Source organism: Lithobates pipiens, unplaced genomic scaffold (genome assembly GCF_037356315.1).
Source record: "Lithobates pipiens isolate NorthernLeopardFrog02 unplaced genomic scaffold, aLitPip1_a1.2 Scaffold_23, whole genome shotgun sequence".
NCBI classification, from domain to species: Eukaryota; Metazoa; Chordata; class Amphibia; order Anura; family Ranidae; genus Lithobates; species Lithobates pipiens.
In genome coordinates, this window is record NW_027507785.1 from 112,603,420 (window position 1) to 112,622,721 (window position 19,302).

The window sequence follows — 19,302 nt, forward strand, 5'->3', positions numbered from 1 at the left end:
GGTCGTAGCATGACAACATTTCAAGCAGTATTAATAATTTTTCATGACATTTTCTTACATGAAAAAAAAAAATGTGCTTTGATAATTTTTTGGTTAAAAAGTGAATTATCCTTTAATTTTTTTTTTAGCTTATCGAAAGCTATACATGTGATCTAAAAGGTCATATTTTCTCAGGTTCTAATAGGTAAACCAATCATTATGACATGAAAATATATTTAAGGAATAAATGAGTGTTTGTTTTTTTTTGCCCGTTGATCAGCTTTAATTCAACCAAGATAAACATTAAAAAAGCATAACATAGCAAAAAGAAATTGAGACAAAACATAAACAACAGCGTGGCCATTTTATTGGACGTTTATACAATACCGTAACAATCTCTATCAGTACAATTTTCTGCTTAGCAGAAGGAATATCAGTTCAAGTCCATTTTTCACTGATGGTCATGTGACTTGGTGGTTGGGCCCTCAAGCATAAAAAATTACTTGTGCTTTTTGGACTTTTTGTCTTGCTGTTTCTTGTCATCTGTAGCACTGTCTTGGACGGGAAGCCATTTTAGTGGATGGCAACGATACATTGGCCACGGAGGAAGTGTTAACTGCAATTTAGAGAAAGATGTTCAGTTCATCTGTCACTTTATTTACAAAAATCTTACTACCCTTCAATAAAAGGCAGCTTTGGATAGTAAAATAAAGAGTAGGAGTAAAAATAAACATACCAAGCAAGACACAGCAAAGCCAGCAATCACTATGTATACTGTCCAGCCAAACTGTTCAATCACATAGCCATAGATGAAGCCGACAACCTGGAAGAAACATCATAGCTAATTAAGTCAGTGCTGTCAATCTCTACCTCTCATGGCTATCATTTAAAGCAGGGGTCTTAAATTTATGGAGGTACAGTTGGTAAGTTTTCTTCTTCCAGCAGAGGTTCAAACCTCAAGTTAGCACTATAATACTTCACAGCCCCCCACCCTCCCCTCCCTCCCCAGACGTACATTAATGTCTTCAACAGGGGAGCAATGTCCCGGTAAACAGTTCAAGCAGAGTGAAAGTTGGAAGTAAAACAATCTGTTGTTTTGAAACAATGTATCATTAGCCCTCGCAGGAGGGTGGGAGTGTGCCCGTAGGACCCAAACTCGCAACTTCCATGATAGCCTCCACTGTGCCCGATGGAAGGGATGGCTGCCTCAGACCCTGGAGCTCCTGGGGGTGGGCGAGAAGCCCGATGGATGCTGGCTCCTTTCCCAGACCTAGATGGGTGCTCCATTATAACATCCGTGTCTTCAGCCTACCCTTCACCTCAAAGCCCCCCCTCTTTACATCTTCAATCCCCCTTCACATCACAGTAGCCCTAGTCTCCACAGTCGCCCCCCCAAACCAATCCAACAATGTCCTCAGTTTCCCTTCACATATCATCATGCCCCCTTACACATCAGTGCCCCTTGCAGTCATAGCTCCCCTCCTCCTTTATATCACAATTACCCTTTCATTTGCAGCCTCCCATGTAGTCTTACCAGGACAGAGGGGCCTAGCAGCTGGGTGTTCTCTCTTAGGTCTCCTGGCCGGCTGCTGCCATCATCCTCAAAGAAGGTGGGGGCAGGAGGTACTGCAGATCAGGACTGAGGGCAGGAGCTGCCCAACTTATGTTAACCATCGGGTGATTACCAGCTTGTCAATCTGAAAATACCTTCACTCTCTGCCCCAATATGCAGCTTTTCATGCCCCTGCCTGCTGCAAGGACAATAGCAGCACCTTAGAGAATGCATCCAGGCTTAGTGACACAGCCGCAGTCTGGACAGGACTGTCGCTCGGTCCAGGTCCAAACCATGGTTCGCCATTTAGTGAAACCCAATTTAAAAAGGAAACCTGAGCCGAGAGAAACATATTCTGCAATTGTTGATTACTGAAAATGCTACTGCTCTGTGCCATGCTGCCATTGCCCAATAGCTCTACTAGTAGTAGTTGCTGACCTGCAACAAGCATGTAAATCAAGAGTTCTGACTTCATCTGCCGATTACTTGTTCTGGGTTAGTGACTCAAAATATTGACCTGGGAGGAAAACCGTGACCACCAGGCAGTCTTAGAATTGGGTCTGCAGTGACCACCTTCATATTTTTCTTAAGGCCCGTTTACTTTAATAACTACTAAACTGCATACAAGTACACTTCCTGTTTCAGTCACTTGACAGGAAAGGAGGGAAAATGTTGCCAATGGGACACAGGCAGCAATTAAAAAAAAAAAAACACAAAAGAGCGCCACCTGGTGGAATTTCTGAGAGCTGCAGCTGCCTAGTGTGGTTTTTGGACTGTAAAGTATTCATGCATTATTTGTACCAGATATTAAAGGGATATGAAGACCCAGCGCATACATTAGTGTTATTCATGTACGGTTTGTTGAGCAATTAAAAATTACAGTATTTCAAAACCTTCTCTAATCTGTAGAAAGGTAATATAATTAATATATAAAGTTAATATTCATAATTCCCAACTTCATGCTCTAGCCTCTTCCCCAATCCCTCCTGCACATTACCTCCGGCCGTTCGTTATGATGTGCAGTCTCACTGACAGTGCGGAAGGGAGGAGTAAGCTAGACTCTCATAGCAGAGATGAATAGTGGCCTGAAGGATATTTGAAGAAAATAAGCATATCTAAACTAAATTCTAGGCATTTGCTTAAAACAAGCCCCAAGTTTGCGTTATACCCTCCTCAGCAACAGTATATGCTTACTTTTCTTTTACTTCCCCCAACTTCATTCAGTTTTAGAGCAAAAGCAGATACTCCATACTACCCGGACATAACCTTATATAGAGGAGTATATGATTTGTACCAAGTGACACCACGGGCCAATCAGCTCTGTCACACAGGAAGTCAAGTGTCTCGTGTAAGCTACAACTCCAGTGACTTGTAAATTACAGAGGGACTTTCCTTCACGCCTGACGTCGGAAAGTAATGGCATAGGAGTAAAAGGAAGGCAAAGTATATGTGTCTGTGAAGGTCTGTATTCAATTTGTAACTTTGCCTTACATAGGCAAAGCACAGATGTACTGCTAAGCTCAACACCAGGCAGCTATAAAAAAGATACAGATGAAACCATCAAATGTGTTTTTTTAATTTATTTTTAATTTTTTTTTTTTTAGATGCCAGCAGTGGGTCTGAGCCCCTGAGTAGGGAAACACAGGGAAATCAGTGAGCATACACTTATCCAGGGCTCAGGCTGTGATTTTTACCGGAGCTCCATTTGTGGATTATGCTGCTAGAGTATGTCAGATAGCATTTATGGGAGTCACAAAAAGCCCCTTAAGAGCTATGAGTTGCCAATGCCTCTGTGCCTTGAGCAGTGGTAGTAGTCTTATTTAATCAAAAAGGAGAGAATAACAGAATTAAAGTCTTTTGGGCTGTACACACAATCAGATTTTCCCACAAAAAATGTTGGACGTGAGCTTGTTGTCGGAAAGTCTGACCGTGTGTATACCCCATAGAACATTTAATATAAAAAAGGACTTCTGCGCTACTACACAACTAATAATAAGTTAAACAAAATATATGGAAATGTGGTCAAATCTGAAGTGATCACCAATCACATAAAACTAAGAAAGCTGAATACATAAAAATGTATATGACTTGGCACATAACCTACGTGATCTAATAGCCACAAAATTAATTAAATAAATCACTGAAGACAATAATTGAGGCTGGTAGGAATAAAGTGCATTAGCAACAGTGTATACAATAATCCAATATAACATCCGTTCTATAAAGTGCACTCCATACTGGTGACACTGTAATGCATTCAACATAGTCCAGTGATATAGTGTTCATAAAGTGCACTCACTGTGGGGAAAAAATAAAGTGTTACCAGTTGTGCAAAATACAAATCTTATAAAGCGCAACAAATTATCCAAAGGTCTGTGTCCATTCACTCCCAAATCCTGCGATTAAAAGTGCTTTGTGAATCCTATAAAGTGCTCTCAGTGCCCTTACCTCATGGGCTTGGGAAAAATGCTGTTATACAAATCTTATCCCCACGTCCATGAATATAGGTTAATCAATCCCGCAATACAGGTTAGGTATGGGAAACAAATGGTCACTCAAACTCCATAATGGTATCCACCTGTGGCCCAGGATCAGTCCAGATGACCCCAGTCACTGTGGTCAGCAGTTGGGTGAGGATGTCCTGAATCCTGGGAAGGGCTGCAACAGACCTGATCATCAGATCTATGCAGAGCCTCCAGTCAGGAGGAATATCACCAATCCTCCCACTTCCAGGTAATTAGGATGGCAGATGTCAAGGCATCTTGAGGCAGTTCCCCTTTCTCAAGCCTAAAGCTGAAGGACCTCAGAGCGGGAGGTGAGCCTGACTGACTTAGAATTTAAAATGCTCAATTGTTTATGGACCACCAACTAAAAAATAGGATTTATGAATCCTCAAATGTGATATTTTTGTAGGGGGGGGGGGGGGGGGGCGAACATTAATGTAATATTTACTAAGGCTGTGGGCATTAAAAAGGTTGGGAACCGCTGGTCTAAAGCATCCCTTGTGATGTGTAAGTGAGCTGCAGAATTTATTTGGCACTACATGTTTTGGTTGTCTAAACTATTTGGGATTACCTAGACCAATGGTCTCCAAACTGTGGCCATTTGCTTGCCTTTAACCAGCCCTTGGGACACTATTCTTTCCAGTGATACGAGACTGCCACCTGACACAACGGAGTACCATTTCTCCCACTGACACCACTAATAGGGCACTATTTCTCCTTATGATACCAACAATGGGGCACCATTTCTCCCTATGATACCAACAATGGGGCACTATTTCTCCCCCAAATACCAGATGTTTACTCCCACTGATGCCAGGAAAATTTCCACTCCCGCTGGCCACAGTCCGGCCCTCCTAGAGTCTGAAGGACAATAAACCAGCTCTGATCAGAATGTTTGGAGACCCCTGACGTAGACTAATGCTGCGTACACATGATCGGAAAATGTGCCAGCAAAAGTCCGATGTGAGCTTTTGGTTGGAAAATGCAACCGTGTGTATGCTCCATCAGAATTTTGCTGGTGGTATTTCGGCAAGCAAAAGATTGAGAGCAGGTTCTCTATTTTTCCAATGGAAATTCCGTTTGTCTATTTGCAATTCCGACACGCAAAATTCTGACGCATGCTAGGAAACAATTCAACGCATGTTTAGAAGCATTGAACTTAATTTTCTCGGCTCGTCGTAGTGTTGTACGTTCCTGCGTTCTTGACGGTTGAAAGTTCAGAGAAATTTTGTGTGTATGCAAGCCAAGCTTCAGAGGAATTCCGTTGGAAAAACCATCCCAGATTTTTCCGACAGAAACTCCGCTCATGTTTACGGGGCATAACAAATGCAGAATTAGGTTTTTTGGTTTAAATACATAAGAGGTTCTTTATTACAAAGCACAGAGTGGAATTGTTACAATGTCAATTAGTGGCTCAGGCGTCTTTTAGCTTACAATGGGAAAACATTCCTATTTGTTCTGGCCACGTCAGTTGTCTCAGATTGTATGCAAGTTTTTCATGAGGAGAACTATTGTTCTTTTTAATAATAAGAAAAAAAAATGTCACACAATGCATGCATGGAAGTCGAACTACCAAGAATATAAAAGGCCAGATGTTTGATGTAAACAGATCAACCAGTATATTTTGTTTATGAAAATGTCTGCAGACATTAAATAACGCACATACATTTAAAAGTAGGAAGATATTTACTTACTGCTGAAAAGAGAATTACTGCTTGGAAGATCTGCTCTGCAAGTTTTTGGCCTTTGTAATCCTACAAAAAATAAAATGTATAAATGTTAAACATAGATATACATTTTAAAACCTTCATGCAACCGGTTCAGAAGCAAAACACCTTTATGTTAGTTCTGAAAAATGTAAGTAAATGATTTGGTTCTTTTACATCGTACAAACTGGAGTCCGGCCGTTTCCATCTCAGCCAACTCATAGATGGTCCGTTTTATGACAAATGATTTTTTAATAGAGCATGCTAATGCCCACTTTATTAGTCATGTGGCTGTACCTCAATACATAAAGCATTCAGATATGGTTAATTTGTCCAAATGTTACAATGGGCAAAAAAATTGCATGACTAAGGCTGGTCACAGACATTTTGAATCTCGGCCGGTTCAGCAGGAATATATTGCCAGGCTGAATGTACCCAGGTTGAGCGATCAACTTGGGTACAACCAGCTTGCTGGATTTTACATACGATTATTGCTAGTGGCTGGTATAGCCAGCAACAGCAATAATCACTCTCTTCAGAATACAACGGCTCGGCAGGAGGGGTCCCCTGTCAACACGGTCTGTTGCACAAAAAATAAAATAAAAAAAATATATGGCTGGACTTATTGTGATGGTTTTTGGGTGCCAGATACCGTGGTTGCAGCATCTCAGAAAATGTTTCCAAAAACTTAGCAAAAAAATGTAATAAAAAAAAAACATCCGGCAAGCAGTAACAAGCCTAAACAGCACTTAGACCACTTTCACACTGGAGCAGTTTTCAGGCGCTTTAGTGCTAGAAAAATCTTGGCCAAGTGCCTGAAAACTGCCTCATTCATTCCAGTGTATCTTTTCACATTGGGGCAGCGCGCTTGCAGGACAGGAAAAAAAAAAAAGTCCTGCAAGCAGCATCTTTGGGGCAGGTTGGGAGCACTGTATAAAGCGCTCCCAAAACGCTCCTGCCCATCGGAATGAATGGGCAGTGCTTTCAAAGTGATGCAAACCTGGAGTTTTTAACCCCCTTTTTTTAGGGTTAAAAGTGACCCACTAAAGGCCGAAAAGCACCACTTAACCAGCGCTATAGTGCTGCCAAAACAAGGATCACTTTAGCGCTAGTGTGGCCGAAACCCCAGTGTGCAAGGGGTATAATAAAAAAAAATTATTGTAACAATAGTGTGTAGATAGATATCTGTGAATGGACAACATGTAAAACCTTGAATACAATAGACTATAGAACAGCAGACGGACAATCTTGATGGGTTCCACACCTCTACCATGACCCCGAAAGTTACCCAACAGCGGGCACCGGATCACCAAAACTAAATAAACATGAACTGATTAGAAGACTCTTGATTGATTTGCTACAATATAAAGATGGCAGAGTATGAATCCTGGAGTCTATCCTGTAACATGCCAGCAGATCAGGGGAGGATTGGAAGGGCTTTTGTTTGAATCCAGAGGAGGTTGAAGCAGGTTGATGCAGCCTAGGGGGAGGCCAACTGCAGGTCAAAACACCAACTAATTTCAAATAGAAAAGGAATGCAGGAAACTGCATTTGCTTATAAACAAACACTAGTCATAATGGTGATGAGGCACCAAAAACCCTATGGAACACTTCCTGCACCGTGTTAAAGAGTAACCGCACTCTGAAAACTGTGCCCAAAACACACAAGGCAAAGGACTAGTCACCAGTATTAACTGTGGTCTCCTTATAGCCTATGAAAAGAAAAGCACTACAACCAGTTTAACATTATTACATATGGGTCCAGCTTAGATCTATTCATCTGTTTCTTCTTGCTGGAGGCTGACATTTTGCTGAAGCCCAGAGCCACTAAACAGTAGTAAATCATAAAGCGGAACTAAACTCATTGATTTAATGGTGTCACAAAAAACAGTTACTTTCTTGGAATGCCGGGACTGTCCTCAACCAATCTGTCAGGCTGCATTCACACCTGAGCGTTTTCAGCTCGTAAAAAAACGGCCAACAAGCAAAATCCCATTCATTTCAATGGCACCTGTTCACATCTGAACATTTTTTTTCACCTGTAGAAAAAAGCCTGAAGCTCAAAATAAGTACACAAGCTTCTTTTCAGGCAAATTACAGGCGTTTTTATGCTTTTTACATTGGTGACCTTTTGACCTGTACAAAATTGCAGTAAAAACGCGCGACTTTCTGCCTGAAATAAAATATGCTCAGGTGTGAATGCAGCCTTAAACAGTTACATGGATGGCCAACAGAAGAGGGAAAAGAGGGTAGGAGGGATGGGATAAAACAAATAAAATAGTTTAACAAATAAGAGCAGATATTTTAAATATAAAAAGCAAATGTAATTAATGAGATGCTAATGGTATGCCTTTTTATTGCTTGGTTTGTTTTTGGGATTTGTAATAAACTTTGAAAGTAATGATGGAAGGGGGGAAAAAAAAAAAAGGGGGAAAAGAAAGAATGCCACAATGATGTTAAGTAGAATAAGCGAGATTCTGAGCGTTATGCCGATTAGAATCTGTCAGAAGAAAGTAACTTACTGAGATGGCAAAAAATAAACAGTCACATGGCTGGTGTCATCACCGATTACATGTCCAGTACCATGGCAGTTGCAGTTCAAACAGAAGCAGCTTACTTGGCTGTAAAATATTGGAGGGTTTAATTCCCCTTTAAAGCCTAGTACACACGGGCCACATGTCTGCCGACATCAGCCGGTTCAATAAAATAGGATTTTTATACAGCTTACCTGTAAAATCCTTTTCTTTGAAGTACATCACGGGACACAGAGCCATAGTAGTTACTATGTGGGTTATAGGCCACCTTCAGGTGATGGACACTGGCACGCCCAAAGACAGGAAGTTGCCTCCCTATATAACCCCTCCCACTACTGGGAGTACCTCAATTTTTATAGCAAAGCAATACATGTGTATACCAGAAAGAAGGGAGGGACCTCTGTGTCTCGTGATGTACTTCAAAAGAAAAGGATTTTACAGGCAAGCTGTTATAAAAATCCTATTTTCTTAACAGTACATCACAGGGCCCAGAGCCATAGTAGTTACTATGTAGGATGTCTCGTAGCAATGACAAATGAAGGGAGGGAGACAACAAAAGTAAGGCACCAAGAGACCAGAGGACTTATACTGCTGCCTGCAGCACACTGTATCCAAAGGCGATATCCTTATGACCTTTTACATCTACTTGATGTAATCTGGTAAACGTATGAACTGAAGACCAACTTGCGGCCTTGCAGATCTGGCCATGATGCACTACCCAGGAAGTATCAATAGCCCTGATGGAGTGCCCTTTAATCCATTCCCGCCGAGCGTACGCAGATGTGCGGGGGTTATATCGGGATGATGCCTGAAGCTGCAGGCATCATCCCGGTACCATTGTTTAGAGCGGGCGATTGGCTGAGCATAACAACTGATGCGGCTAAAAGCCGCTCGGTTATCCCGGAGGATCAGGATGGAGACGTCCCCCCCTCACGCCGCTCTTCCCGGGCCTCCTGGTGGCATCAACGATTCGGCTCTTCCAACAGCTAGTGACAGAGTGGAACAAAGCCGGAAACGGCTTTGTTCCAGTCTCCTTGATGTAAACTAGGCTGCCAATGGCGCCGGATTAAAAAAAAAAATATATATATATACATATACACACACACACAGTATTCAGATACATCGTTTTCGGTGATCTGAATGCACTTCAAAGTAAAGGAGGGATTTGGGGTTTTTTAGACCCCCCGATCCCTCCATAAAAAGTACCTGTCACAAGGGATGTTTACATTCCTTGTGACAGCAAGATAACATTTTTATTTTTTTTAAAACTATTAATATAAAAATAAATAAGAAAAAAAAATGTCAACGTTTCAAGCGTCACCGCAAGCTCGCGCAGCAAAGAAAACGCATACAGAATGTCGTGCCCGCATATGTAAACGGTGTTCAAATCACACATGTGAGGTATTGCCGCAATCGTCAGAGTGAGAACAATAATTTTTGCACTAGATCTCCTTTGTAACTCAAACCTGGTAACCGTAAAAAAAAAAAAAAAATTAAAGCGTCGCTTATGGAGATTTTTTTAGGTGCCAAAGTTTGTCACCATTCCACGAGTGCGTGCAATTATAAAGCGTGATATGTTTGGTATCCATTTACTTGGCATATCATCTTTCACATTATACAAAAAAAAAAAAAAAAAAAAGGTGTCCCTTTTCCCAAAAAAACTGTGTTTAAAACACCGCTGCACAAATACCGCAACAGAAAATATTGCAACAATCGCTATATATATAAATTTTATGTTTGGGGGTTTTTGGAATTTCTATTTGGAATTTTAACTTGTAAACACCAAATATCAGAAATAGGCTTAGTCATGAAAGGGTTAATATGAAAAGGCAGAACTTTCCTCTTTAAAACCATAAGCTTGAACAATCACTTGTCAAATCCATTTAGAAATAGTAGATTTCAATGCTGCCTGTCCTCTTTTAGGACCTTCAGGCAACACAAACAAAACATCAGTTTTTTTAATCTGAGCAGTCGCCTTCAAATAGATTTTGACTGCTCTCACCACATCAAGAGAATGTAGTGACTTTTCTTCCTCCGAACGGGGGTTCTGGGAAAAATTAATGCAGAACAATATCCTGGTTTAAATGAAAACCCGACACTACCTTCGATAGAAAATTAGGATGAGGAGACAATACAACCTTATCCTTGTGAATAATTAAAATATGGCTCTTTACAAGAAAGAGCAACCAACTCTGATACCCTTCTTGCAGAAGATATGGCCAGCAGAAAAAATATTTTCCTTGTCAAAAAGGACCAAGTGAATATGTTGTATCGGCTCAAAAGGCTGTTTCTGTATTGCTGACAGGATGAAATTCGAGTCTCAAGGGTTCAGGGGTGACCTAGCCAGAGGATTAAGCTGCATTACCCCCTGAATAAGCTACGAATCAAAGAGTGTGAAGCAAGTGGTCGCTGAAATAATACAGATAAGGCCGAAACATGGCCATTGATAGTACTCAAGACCAGCTTTATTTCTAATCCCACCTGTAGAAAGTCAAGGATTCTACCCATGACATACTTCCTGGGGTGCCAGCCCCTGGATTCATAGAAAGTCAAGGAGACATATGCCTTCCAGACTCTATCATATACGACTTTGGACGTCAGGTCCCTTGCATTAACCAGAGTAGGACACCACTGAACCTGACAGCCCACACTTCTTCAGAATGTGGGTCTCAATAGCCAAACCGTTAAATTTAGCGTTTGTAAAGTAGGGTGGAATACCAGTCCTTGCGAGAAAAGGTCTGGCCGTGGCGGCAGGGTCCATGGATCCCCTACCACCATCTTTATGATCTCTGCATACCAACATCTCCTGGGCCACAAAAATCACAGACTTCCCCCTCCTGCAAAGAAGTCGTGGACGCAGGCAGAATTGGAGGGAATGCATAAATCAGCAAGAACCGATTCCACGATAATAGCAAGGCATTTGTTCCACATGCTAGCGGATCCTTTGTTCTTGACACAAAGTTGTCGATTTCTTTGTTGAACCTGGATGCAAACAGATCTACATCTGGGATCCCCCATCTTTGATATATTGACAGGAAGATATCGGGGTGAAGGAACCATTATGCCGGGAACAACTGCTCGCGACTCATGTAGTCCGCCTGCCAATTTTCTACTCCTAGAATGAAGGCTGTCGATAGGATATGATTCACCTCTCTCTGGGCCGCACAACTTCTTGTGCCCCCTTGGTGATTTATATAGGCCATTGCTGCGGCATTGTCAGATTGAATCCTGGCAAGACAATTACGTAAACTGAACGTTCAGGCCCTCAGGATCAAGTGCTCTGCCCGAATTTCTAGTATGTTAATGGGCAAGGCCATTTCTGACACGGGCCACTTCGATTGGAACAGTTGCCTCTTCCAGGACTGCTCCCCAACCAAAAAAAAAGGTTGGCATATGTTGTTACCACTTTACAGGTAACTGAAGGAAGGATTTTCCCCTTTGCAGATTTTTGGTTATTAACCATAAACTGAGGCACCGGCGCACCTTTGGAGTCAGACACATTGGGAAATCTAGAACTTGAACCCTTTTCTTCCAAGCAGATAGGATACTCTTTTGCAGCCGTCTCAAATGAAACTGAGCATAAGTTTCGAATGAAGCCACCATCTTTCCCAACAACCTCATGCAAATCTGAATAGAAGAATTCATCTTGCTTCAACTACCTGAATCAGTTCCTTTATGGTGCTGATTTTTCCCTGGGACAAGAATATCCTTTTCTGGGTGTATCTATGATCAGACCCAAGTATTTTAGCCTTCTTCATGGTTTAAAAGGAAGATTTCTTCTAGGTTGAGAATTCAACCTAGGTATTCCAGGTAGTTGAATGTGGTGACCATACTTTGGTCTACCGACTGGTCTATCAAGAACAGATCGTCTATGTAAACTATAATCGTTATATCTGGGGCTCTTAATATGGCTAGAGGAGGGGCCAGAACCTTTGTAAACACTTAAGGTGCTGTAGCTAGACTGAAAAGCAGAGCTACACACTAAAAATTAAGATTTTCTAACTTGAAAGTAGATATTACTGGTGAGCGAGGAAATAGGCACACGGAGGTATGCATCTTTGATGTCGATTCATGCCAGAAGTTCTCCTCCTTGTAGGAGGGAGACAACTGATTGGATTGACTCCATGTGAAAAAAAAGAGTGGATATTCAGGAATTGAATTAGATTTTTGAGATCCTGAATGTCCATTCAGTTTTGGCACTGTGGAAAAAAAAGGTTTGAACCAAATCCCAACCCCTCTTACATGGGGACCACCATGATCACTTTTTGCCAAAAGATGGTCCAATGCTTGAAAGACTTATTTTTCTCTGGATCCTTAGGAATGTTTGATCTGAGAAAACGAGGAGATGGGAACTCTTGGAAACTCCAGTTTGTACCCTGGAACTATTGTATAAAGAAAACTCTGAAAAAATGGTTCAACTCCTACAGAAGGTGAGTTAATCCATCAAGAAAGAGTTAAAAACAGCGCGTATTATTTCTAAATACAGACAGTAACAATAATAAGCATTCACATAGTTTAAAAATCTCCTCAAAATATTCAAACCAAAAAAATGCTAAATGATTTCCAAGCTCAATGTTTTATATTGTGTCCATTTAAACCAATGTCCAGCTCAAAATTAGTGCTTGGTAACGGAGATATCGATCTCACAATTATTCAACATAGTTCATTGGAAATTATATATTGCACTATTGCCCGACATGCACCTCCACACGTGCATACATGTAAAACACTGCCCGAGATTGTTGCCAGTAAAGAGATAGTCCCCCTTAGGTATTACTCTTACCAGACGTTGGCTGGTTTCTCGCAGTTAATCAAGAAATCCTCATAGGCGAAAGATGCAGGCGTCTTCCTTTCTTCCTTCATATACTCCTCCACTCAATCTCCGTCGAAGGTATAATTAGAAAGAAAAGTGCATATAGCGTAATTCCGTAAAACCAATGAATGCTTTATTAGATTTAAAAACCCACAAATATTACACTCACAAACGTAAAGAGATTTCAAGCATAAATTCAATATGCAGATTGACAGCTAGGGTCAGGTAGAGATAGCTAGGCTAAACGATGGTCCTACCGCCCTCAGCGACAGATCACTCAGCTGATATTCCTCGGCTTAGCGCTTCTCCCCTTCTTACTCCTGTCACTCCTGCTGTGTTCAACCTCATATGGTTCCACCCTGACGCGTTTCGTCTTACTGACATCATCTGAGGTCGCGTCAGGGTGGAACCATATGAGGTTGAACACAGCAGGAGTGACAGGAGTAAGAAGGGGAGAAGCGCTAAGCCGAGGAATATCAGCTGAGTGATCTGTCGCTGAGGGCGGTAGGACCATCGTTTAGCCTAGCTATCTCTACCTGACCCTAGCTGTCAATCTGCATATTGAATTTATGCTTGAAATCTCTTTACGTTTGTGAGTGTAATATTTGTGGGTTTTTAAATCTAATAAAGCATTCATTGGTTTTACGGAATTACGCTATATGCACTTTTCTTTCTAATTATACCTTCGACGGAGATTGAGTGGAGGAGTATATGAAGGAAGAAAGGAAGACGCCTGCATCTTTCGCCTATGAGGATTTCTTGATTAACTGCGAGAAACCAGCCAACGTCTGGTAAGAGTAATACCTAAGGGGGACTATCTCTTTACTGGCAACAATCTCGGGCAGTGTTTTACATGTATGCACGTGTGGAGGTGCATGTCGGGCAATAGTGCAATATATAATTTCCAATGAACTATGTTGAATAATTGTGAGATCGATATCTCCGTTACCAAGCACTAATTTTGAGCTGGACATTGGTTTAAATGGACACAATATAAAACATTGAGCTTGGAAATCATTTAGCATTTTTTTGGTTTGAATATTTTGAGGAGATTTTTAAACTATGTGAATGCTTATTATTGTTACTGTCTGTATTTAGAAATAATACGCGCTGTTTTTAACTCTTTCTTGATGGATTAACTCACCTTCTGTAGGAGTTGAACCATTTTTTCAGAGTTTTCTTTATACAATAGTGATAAGGTTGTATCAGCGTATAGAACCTAATTAAAACAGCTGCGAAATAGGAACATAATTCCACATCCTCCAGAATACGCACACATACAGTTTTAGATGTGAGCGCTTGTTAATTTTTTTACATCTAGCTAGGCGGCGCGAAGTGTAGGAAAATTGTGGTATTTGATTGTACCCTGGAACTATTGAGGAAGTCCCCCATCTGTCTCAACACTCTTCCTGCCAGATCCTTGAAGTGCAGAAGTACTCCCCCCTACTCGAGTGAGCGGGGGCACCTCCTCATAAGGAGGCTTTAGAATTTTGTAGGTTTCCTCCCCCAAGACCGCTTTTCCTTCCACTTCACAATTATGTGCAACTTTGTGTTGGTCTATCACATAAAATACATTTACCTTTTTAGTTGTAACATAACAAAATGTGGAAAATGTCAAGGAGTATGAATACTTTTTCAAGGCACTGTATACCTACAAAAGACAGCCTCCAATCATCTAGCAGGACCTAATTTTCTGACTAAAGTTCCACATTAAGCTGCAGATATGCTCGGCTCCTCTCCCATGGACTGATGTCTACGAGGTCCTTCAACATCTTTTGCTTGATTTCTTCTAATTGGTGGTGTTTGGCCGCTTTGATTGGCTGTTTTGGGGGTGACGTTACCACCCATGCATGTGCAGGAGGCAGTCATCCTGGCACTGCGCCAGATGTAAATTGAGCTGTGCATGTGTACATTGTTCAGAGGACTGTGAGCAAGCAAGTAGGTCAAATAAACATAGCAAGTCTGTCTGCAGTAAACAGCTTGCATTTTTTTTTTTAGCTTTAGTTCTGCTTTAACGCAACAGAAAAACCCTTCTGTCTCACACAGTGTAACAACGCATGACATGGGCACTATGCCGTACGTACATTGTCTGCTAGTGCACTGGGGTGCAACAGCTGCTTAGTGGTCAGCATTTCTGCCTCGCAGCACTGGGATGTTCAGTTTGGATCCCTGTCAGGACACCTACTGCATGTTCTCCTTGTACTTTTTTTCCAAAAAGATATACTGGTAGATTTACAGTCTCCTGTCTATATTGGCCCCAGCATGTGTATGTAGGCATGTGCGATAGGGACCTTAGTTTATGGAAAGAGTCCATATTTAAAAAAGGTTGACCCTTCTTTTTCAAGACCTCTGTAATTTGCCCTGGCATGCTGTTAATCAACTTCTGGGCCACATCTTGACTGATGGCAGCCCTTTCTTGCATAATCAATGCTTGGAGTTTGTCAGAATTTGTTGGGTTTTTTTGTTCACCCTCCTCTTGAGGATTGAGCCCAAGTTCTCAATAAGATTCTGGGGAGTTTCCCGGCAAGGTGCTCCATCATGCTGGAAAAGGCATCATTCATCATCAAACTGTTCTTGGATGGTTGGGAGAAGTTGCTCTCAGGGGAAGTTTTTGTACCATTCTTCATTCTTGGTTGCGTTCCTAGGCAAAATTGTGAGTGAGCCCACTCCCTTGGCCAAGAAGCAACCCCACACATGAATGGTCTCAGGATGCTTAACTGTTGGCATGACAGGACTGATAGTAGCGCTCACTTTTTCTTCTCTGGACAAGGTTTCTTTTTGGACTTTACCCCAGTCCACAGCAGTCCAATTCCTGTAAATTCTGCAGAATATCAGTCTGTCCCTGATGTTTTTCACTGGAGAAAAGTGGCTTCTTTGCTGCCCTTCTTGACACCAGGCCATCTTCCAAAAGTCATTGCCTCACTGTGCATGCAGAGGTACCCACATTTGCCCCCTGCCATTCCTGAGAAAGCTCTGCACTAGTGGTGCCTCGATCCCACAGCTGAATCAACTGTAGATGGCCCTGGCACTTGCTGGACTTTCTTGGGCGCCCTGAAGCCTTCTTCATAAATGCAGTGGAAGTGTTTTTTTTATTTTATGGGAGTAGGTTTATTTTCATGGCAAGGAGGGACTTTGCAATAAAGCGCAATTCATCGGGTCACTCTTCATAACATTCTGGAGTATATGCAAATTGCACCATGAAAATTGAGGCAGCAGACTTTGCAAACATTAATATTTGTGTAATTCTCAAAACTTTTGCCCATGGCTGTAGGCATGCGAGACAGGGACCTTAGACTGTAGGCATGCGAGACAGGGACCTTGTTCTGTGTAATCCTTGAGGTTAGGGATGAGGTCAGGCCAGTATGGACACAAGTCTCAACCTACCTGAGCTATCACCCAAAGAAGCTGTCAAAGCAGACAGCCTATCACAGACAGTAGAGGCATTCCCAACCCCCATAGCCACCATATGCAAAGGTCTGCTTTGAGGGTCTCTTCACACTGGAACAGTGCATTTCGTGTGCATTTCCCACAACACGCGAGAACACGCTGCCCTTGCAAGACAAACTCAGAGCTCATTTTTAACGGCACCCCAAACACTGTACATTTCTGGCCACCAAACCGCACTACCCTGTAGTTTGGTGTGGAAAGATCTTAAAAAGTAGTGCTTGCTAATTGCTGATCGCTCCCGTGTTTTTGGTAGCCCAATCAAACGAAGGGTCTGTCAAACCAAACTGCACAGGAATGTGTACATTCCAGTGTGAACCGTCCATGGCAGCTAGTCAGCAGGATAGCCCGGGAGGGTTCAGACTCATGCCCCTGATTGAGGGATGTACAGCATAAAACTGTTGGCATTACATAAATAATTTAACCACCTCCCGCCCACCATATACCAGTGATTTTTAACTAGGGTTCCTCCAAAAGGTATCTAGGGGTTCTTTCAGCATTGGGCAATTTCTGCCTCTCAGATAAGTTCCCACTCACACCATTGATCTTTTTAACTATCTGTAAGGAGGTAATTCTTCCCAATGACCACAAGTGTAAGGATCATTCTTCCCACTGACCATCACACTAATGTATTATGAGTTGTAGATTTCTAATTTTTAGCAGGGGTTCCCTGAGGCCGGTGAACTATTTCAAGGGTTCCTCTGTGTTGAAAAGGTTGAGAAAGGCTGGTATAGACAATGGACGACAGCGAGGTGATTCCCTTGTTCTGGGACAACGTCATATGGCGTCCCACTTAAGTTGAGCTTGCATGCCCGCAGGGCGGTGATTAGTGGCACGCTTTACCCATTTGATCAGCTGTGTCCAATCCCAGCTGGTCACATGTAAACAAGGAAATGCTGGTTATCGGCTTTCCTCTCCTCACAATGACAGCATTAGAGGAGAACCAATCAGTGGCATTCCTCCTGATTATCAGTGCTGTCTCATCAGTATTTCAAAATGAATAACCTGGCATTGCAGTTTACATGCCTGCATGTGGAACATCTATAGACTTCTGATGTGTTTATTGCTGTCCCCATGACATCCGCTTCCCTGATTTCTTGCAAGGGGGTCACATAGAAAGGAAGTGTTGGAAAATCTCCCAGTGTGACCCGACAGCAACAACAATACTATTTTTTTTTTATTATTATTTCCTCACCTTATCCCTAACTTTAAAAAAAAAAAACGTGTGGAACTTGGGTGTCATGGAGTGTGCTCTCTAGTATACAGCATTATTAGGCTCCGTGCATCCTCACTGTACACAGATATGAATGTGTATGTAATACTCCATCCATCCCCCGGTATGGAGGGGACCATCCCTCCTCCCCCACCAGGGTTCAGCTTACCATCTGGGTGGGAATGGAGGCGAATATATCCAACATTGTTGCAGCTGTCCTGGCCTCTGTCACACAATCGGGTCCCAATCCGGAAGCTCTTAGACCACCGCGTAGCGTCAGCTCTACGAAGGACCCCTATAGGTGCCCGTTTGGTGCCTGAAGGAAAGTAAACCAAAAAAGCTGCCGCGTGAACCGTAGCAAACACCAAGTATAGCTTAATTGGCAGCAAAACGAAACACCTCGTGAAATCCCACTCTTGCCTTGTAGCATTAGCAGTGGAATAACGGGGAAATGGGAAGGGAGGGTCTTTGAACGCCATGTTTCTTCAGGGTAAACTATACAGCTTAGCACATAGCTCAAATGTTTGTTAGAGTCTACACTACATATAGTTAAGAAAGATTGTTGTTCACTAAGACAAAATAAACTTATTACAAGGATGCAATTTAAGTCTTCGTGTTTACGGCATTATTGTAAGCCATTGCCCACATCTAAGATGTCCGCCAAATGTTCACGCAGTCTAATTTCATAGGTCATGTGGCGTGTAGTGAAGTCATGTGATTGGTACAGGGGGCGTGTCCTGTCTGTAGATCTGCACAGATGTTGAGTTGGCAGTTTGGCTGCCTATAGTTGTGTGCGGGAGGCGGGGTTTCCAGACTGCGGTGAGTTCGCTGTATATATCTATATAGGTAGGTGTGTGTACTGTCTTCTCTCATTATACGTATGTGCGGCCATAGCATGGACTGGCTGTGTGCACGATAAACAGACCTTCCCACTGACCTCCCCCAGTGTGCAGTGTTATGAAGGGGCATGCAAGGGGTATTGTGCTTCCATAGCATATGCTGAGCTATTTCCCTCCTGACCTACCTCCGTATTCCTCATCACAGAGCTATTCCCACCAAACACTGCCTGCTGTATTGGGCCGCCTCACACCGGAACACACAACGGCACCTTGCTGCCAAACACACTTAAACTCAGAAAAAAGAGCCACACCAAACTGCAAGGTTAGGCGTGTGCGGTACTCTGCGGTTTGGTGGCTGCAAGGGTTCTATATTTGCAAGATGTGCTTTGGGTGACGTTAACAATTAAAGGCACCTGAATGCACCTTGCAAGGGCAGCATGTTCACATGCAGGGCGCGAAAACACGCACAGAATGCGCAAGGCTGGCCCAAAACATTGTGCTGCCTGGGTCCAAGAATAAAATGCTGCCCCCCCCCCAATCCCACACCCTCCATAAAAAACAAAAAATGCCCCCACATACAATATTTTATATCATGATAATTAAAACTAAAATTACATTTTAAACATGCAAAATGCAGGGATCAGGAGTGCGTTAAACTCAGAATACAGGGATCGGGGGGGGGGGGGGGGGATGTGAAGGGTGGTAGAGGACACTGCTA

At 42.4% G+C, this 19,302-nt stretch overlaps 2 protein-coding genes across 3 annotated transcripts in view; one reads left to right on the forward strand and one right to left on the reverse strand.

Annotated features, from left to right (window-relative positions):
* Positions 1–324: 324 nt before the first annotated feature.
* On the reverse strand, positions 325–18,158 carry SPCS1 (signal peptidase complex subunit 1). The gene is made up of 4 exons (XM_077452203.1): positions 17,915–18,158; positions 5,730–5,789; positions 716–802; positions 325–595 (listed from the first exon to the last, which is right to left on the reverse strand). The coding sequence occupies exons 1-4, from the start codon at positions 17,948–17,950 to the stop codon at positions 479–481; spliced, it is 300 nt and encodes a 99-aa protein (XP_077308329.1). The 5' UTR covers positions 17,951–18,158; the 3' UTR covers positions 325–478.
* Positions 18,159–18,449: 291 nt separating this feature from the next.
* The window catches only part of GLT8D1 (glycosyltransferase 8 domain containing 1), a 48,507-nt gene continuing 47,654 nt past the window's right edge, over positions 18,450–19,302 (forward strand). The window contains exon 1 of one of the 2 annotated variants that reach the window (XM_077452201.1): positions 18,450–18,564. The gene's annotated coding sequence lies outside the window, so the exon portion shown is untranslated. Of the gene's footprint in view, positions 18,592–19,302 lie in introns of both variants that reach the window. The other variant, XM_077452202.1, reaches the window with a different exon arrangement.

What these genes read in the sequence shown, in the direction of transcription:
- SPCS1 (XM_077452203.1), bottom strand. Translation starts at nt 17,950, where the DNA reads ATGTTGGATATATTCGCCTCCATTCCCACCCAGATG. An exon ending in CAGTAATTCTCTTTTCAGCA is followed by an intron (nt 803 to 5,729) that starts GTAAGTAAATAT and finishes TGTTTCTTCCAG; the next exon opens with GTTGTCGGCTTCATCTATGG. An exon ending in GCTTTGCTGTGTCTTGCTTG is followed by an intron (nt 596 to 715) that starts GTATGTTTATTT and finishes TCTAAATTGCAG; the next exon opens with TTAACACTTCCTCCGTGGCC.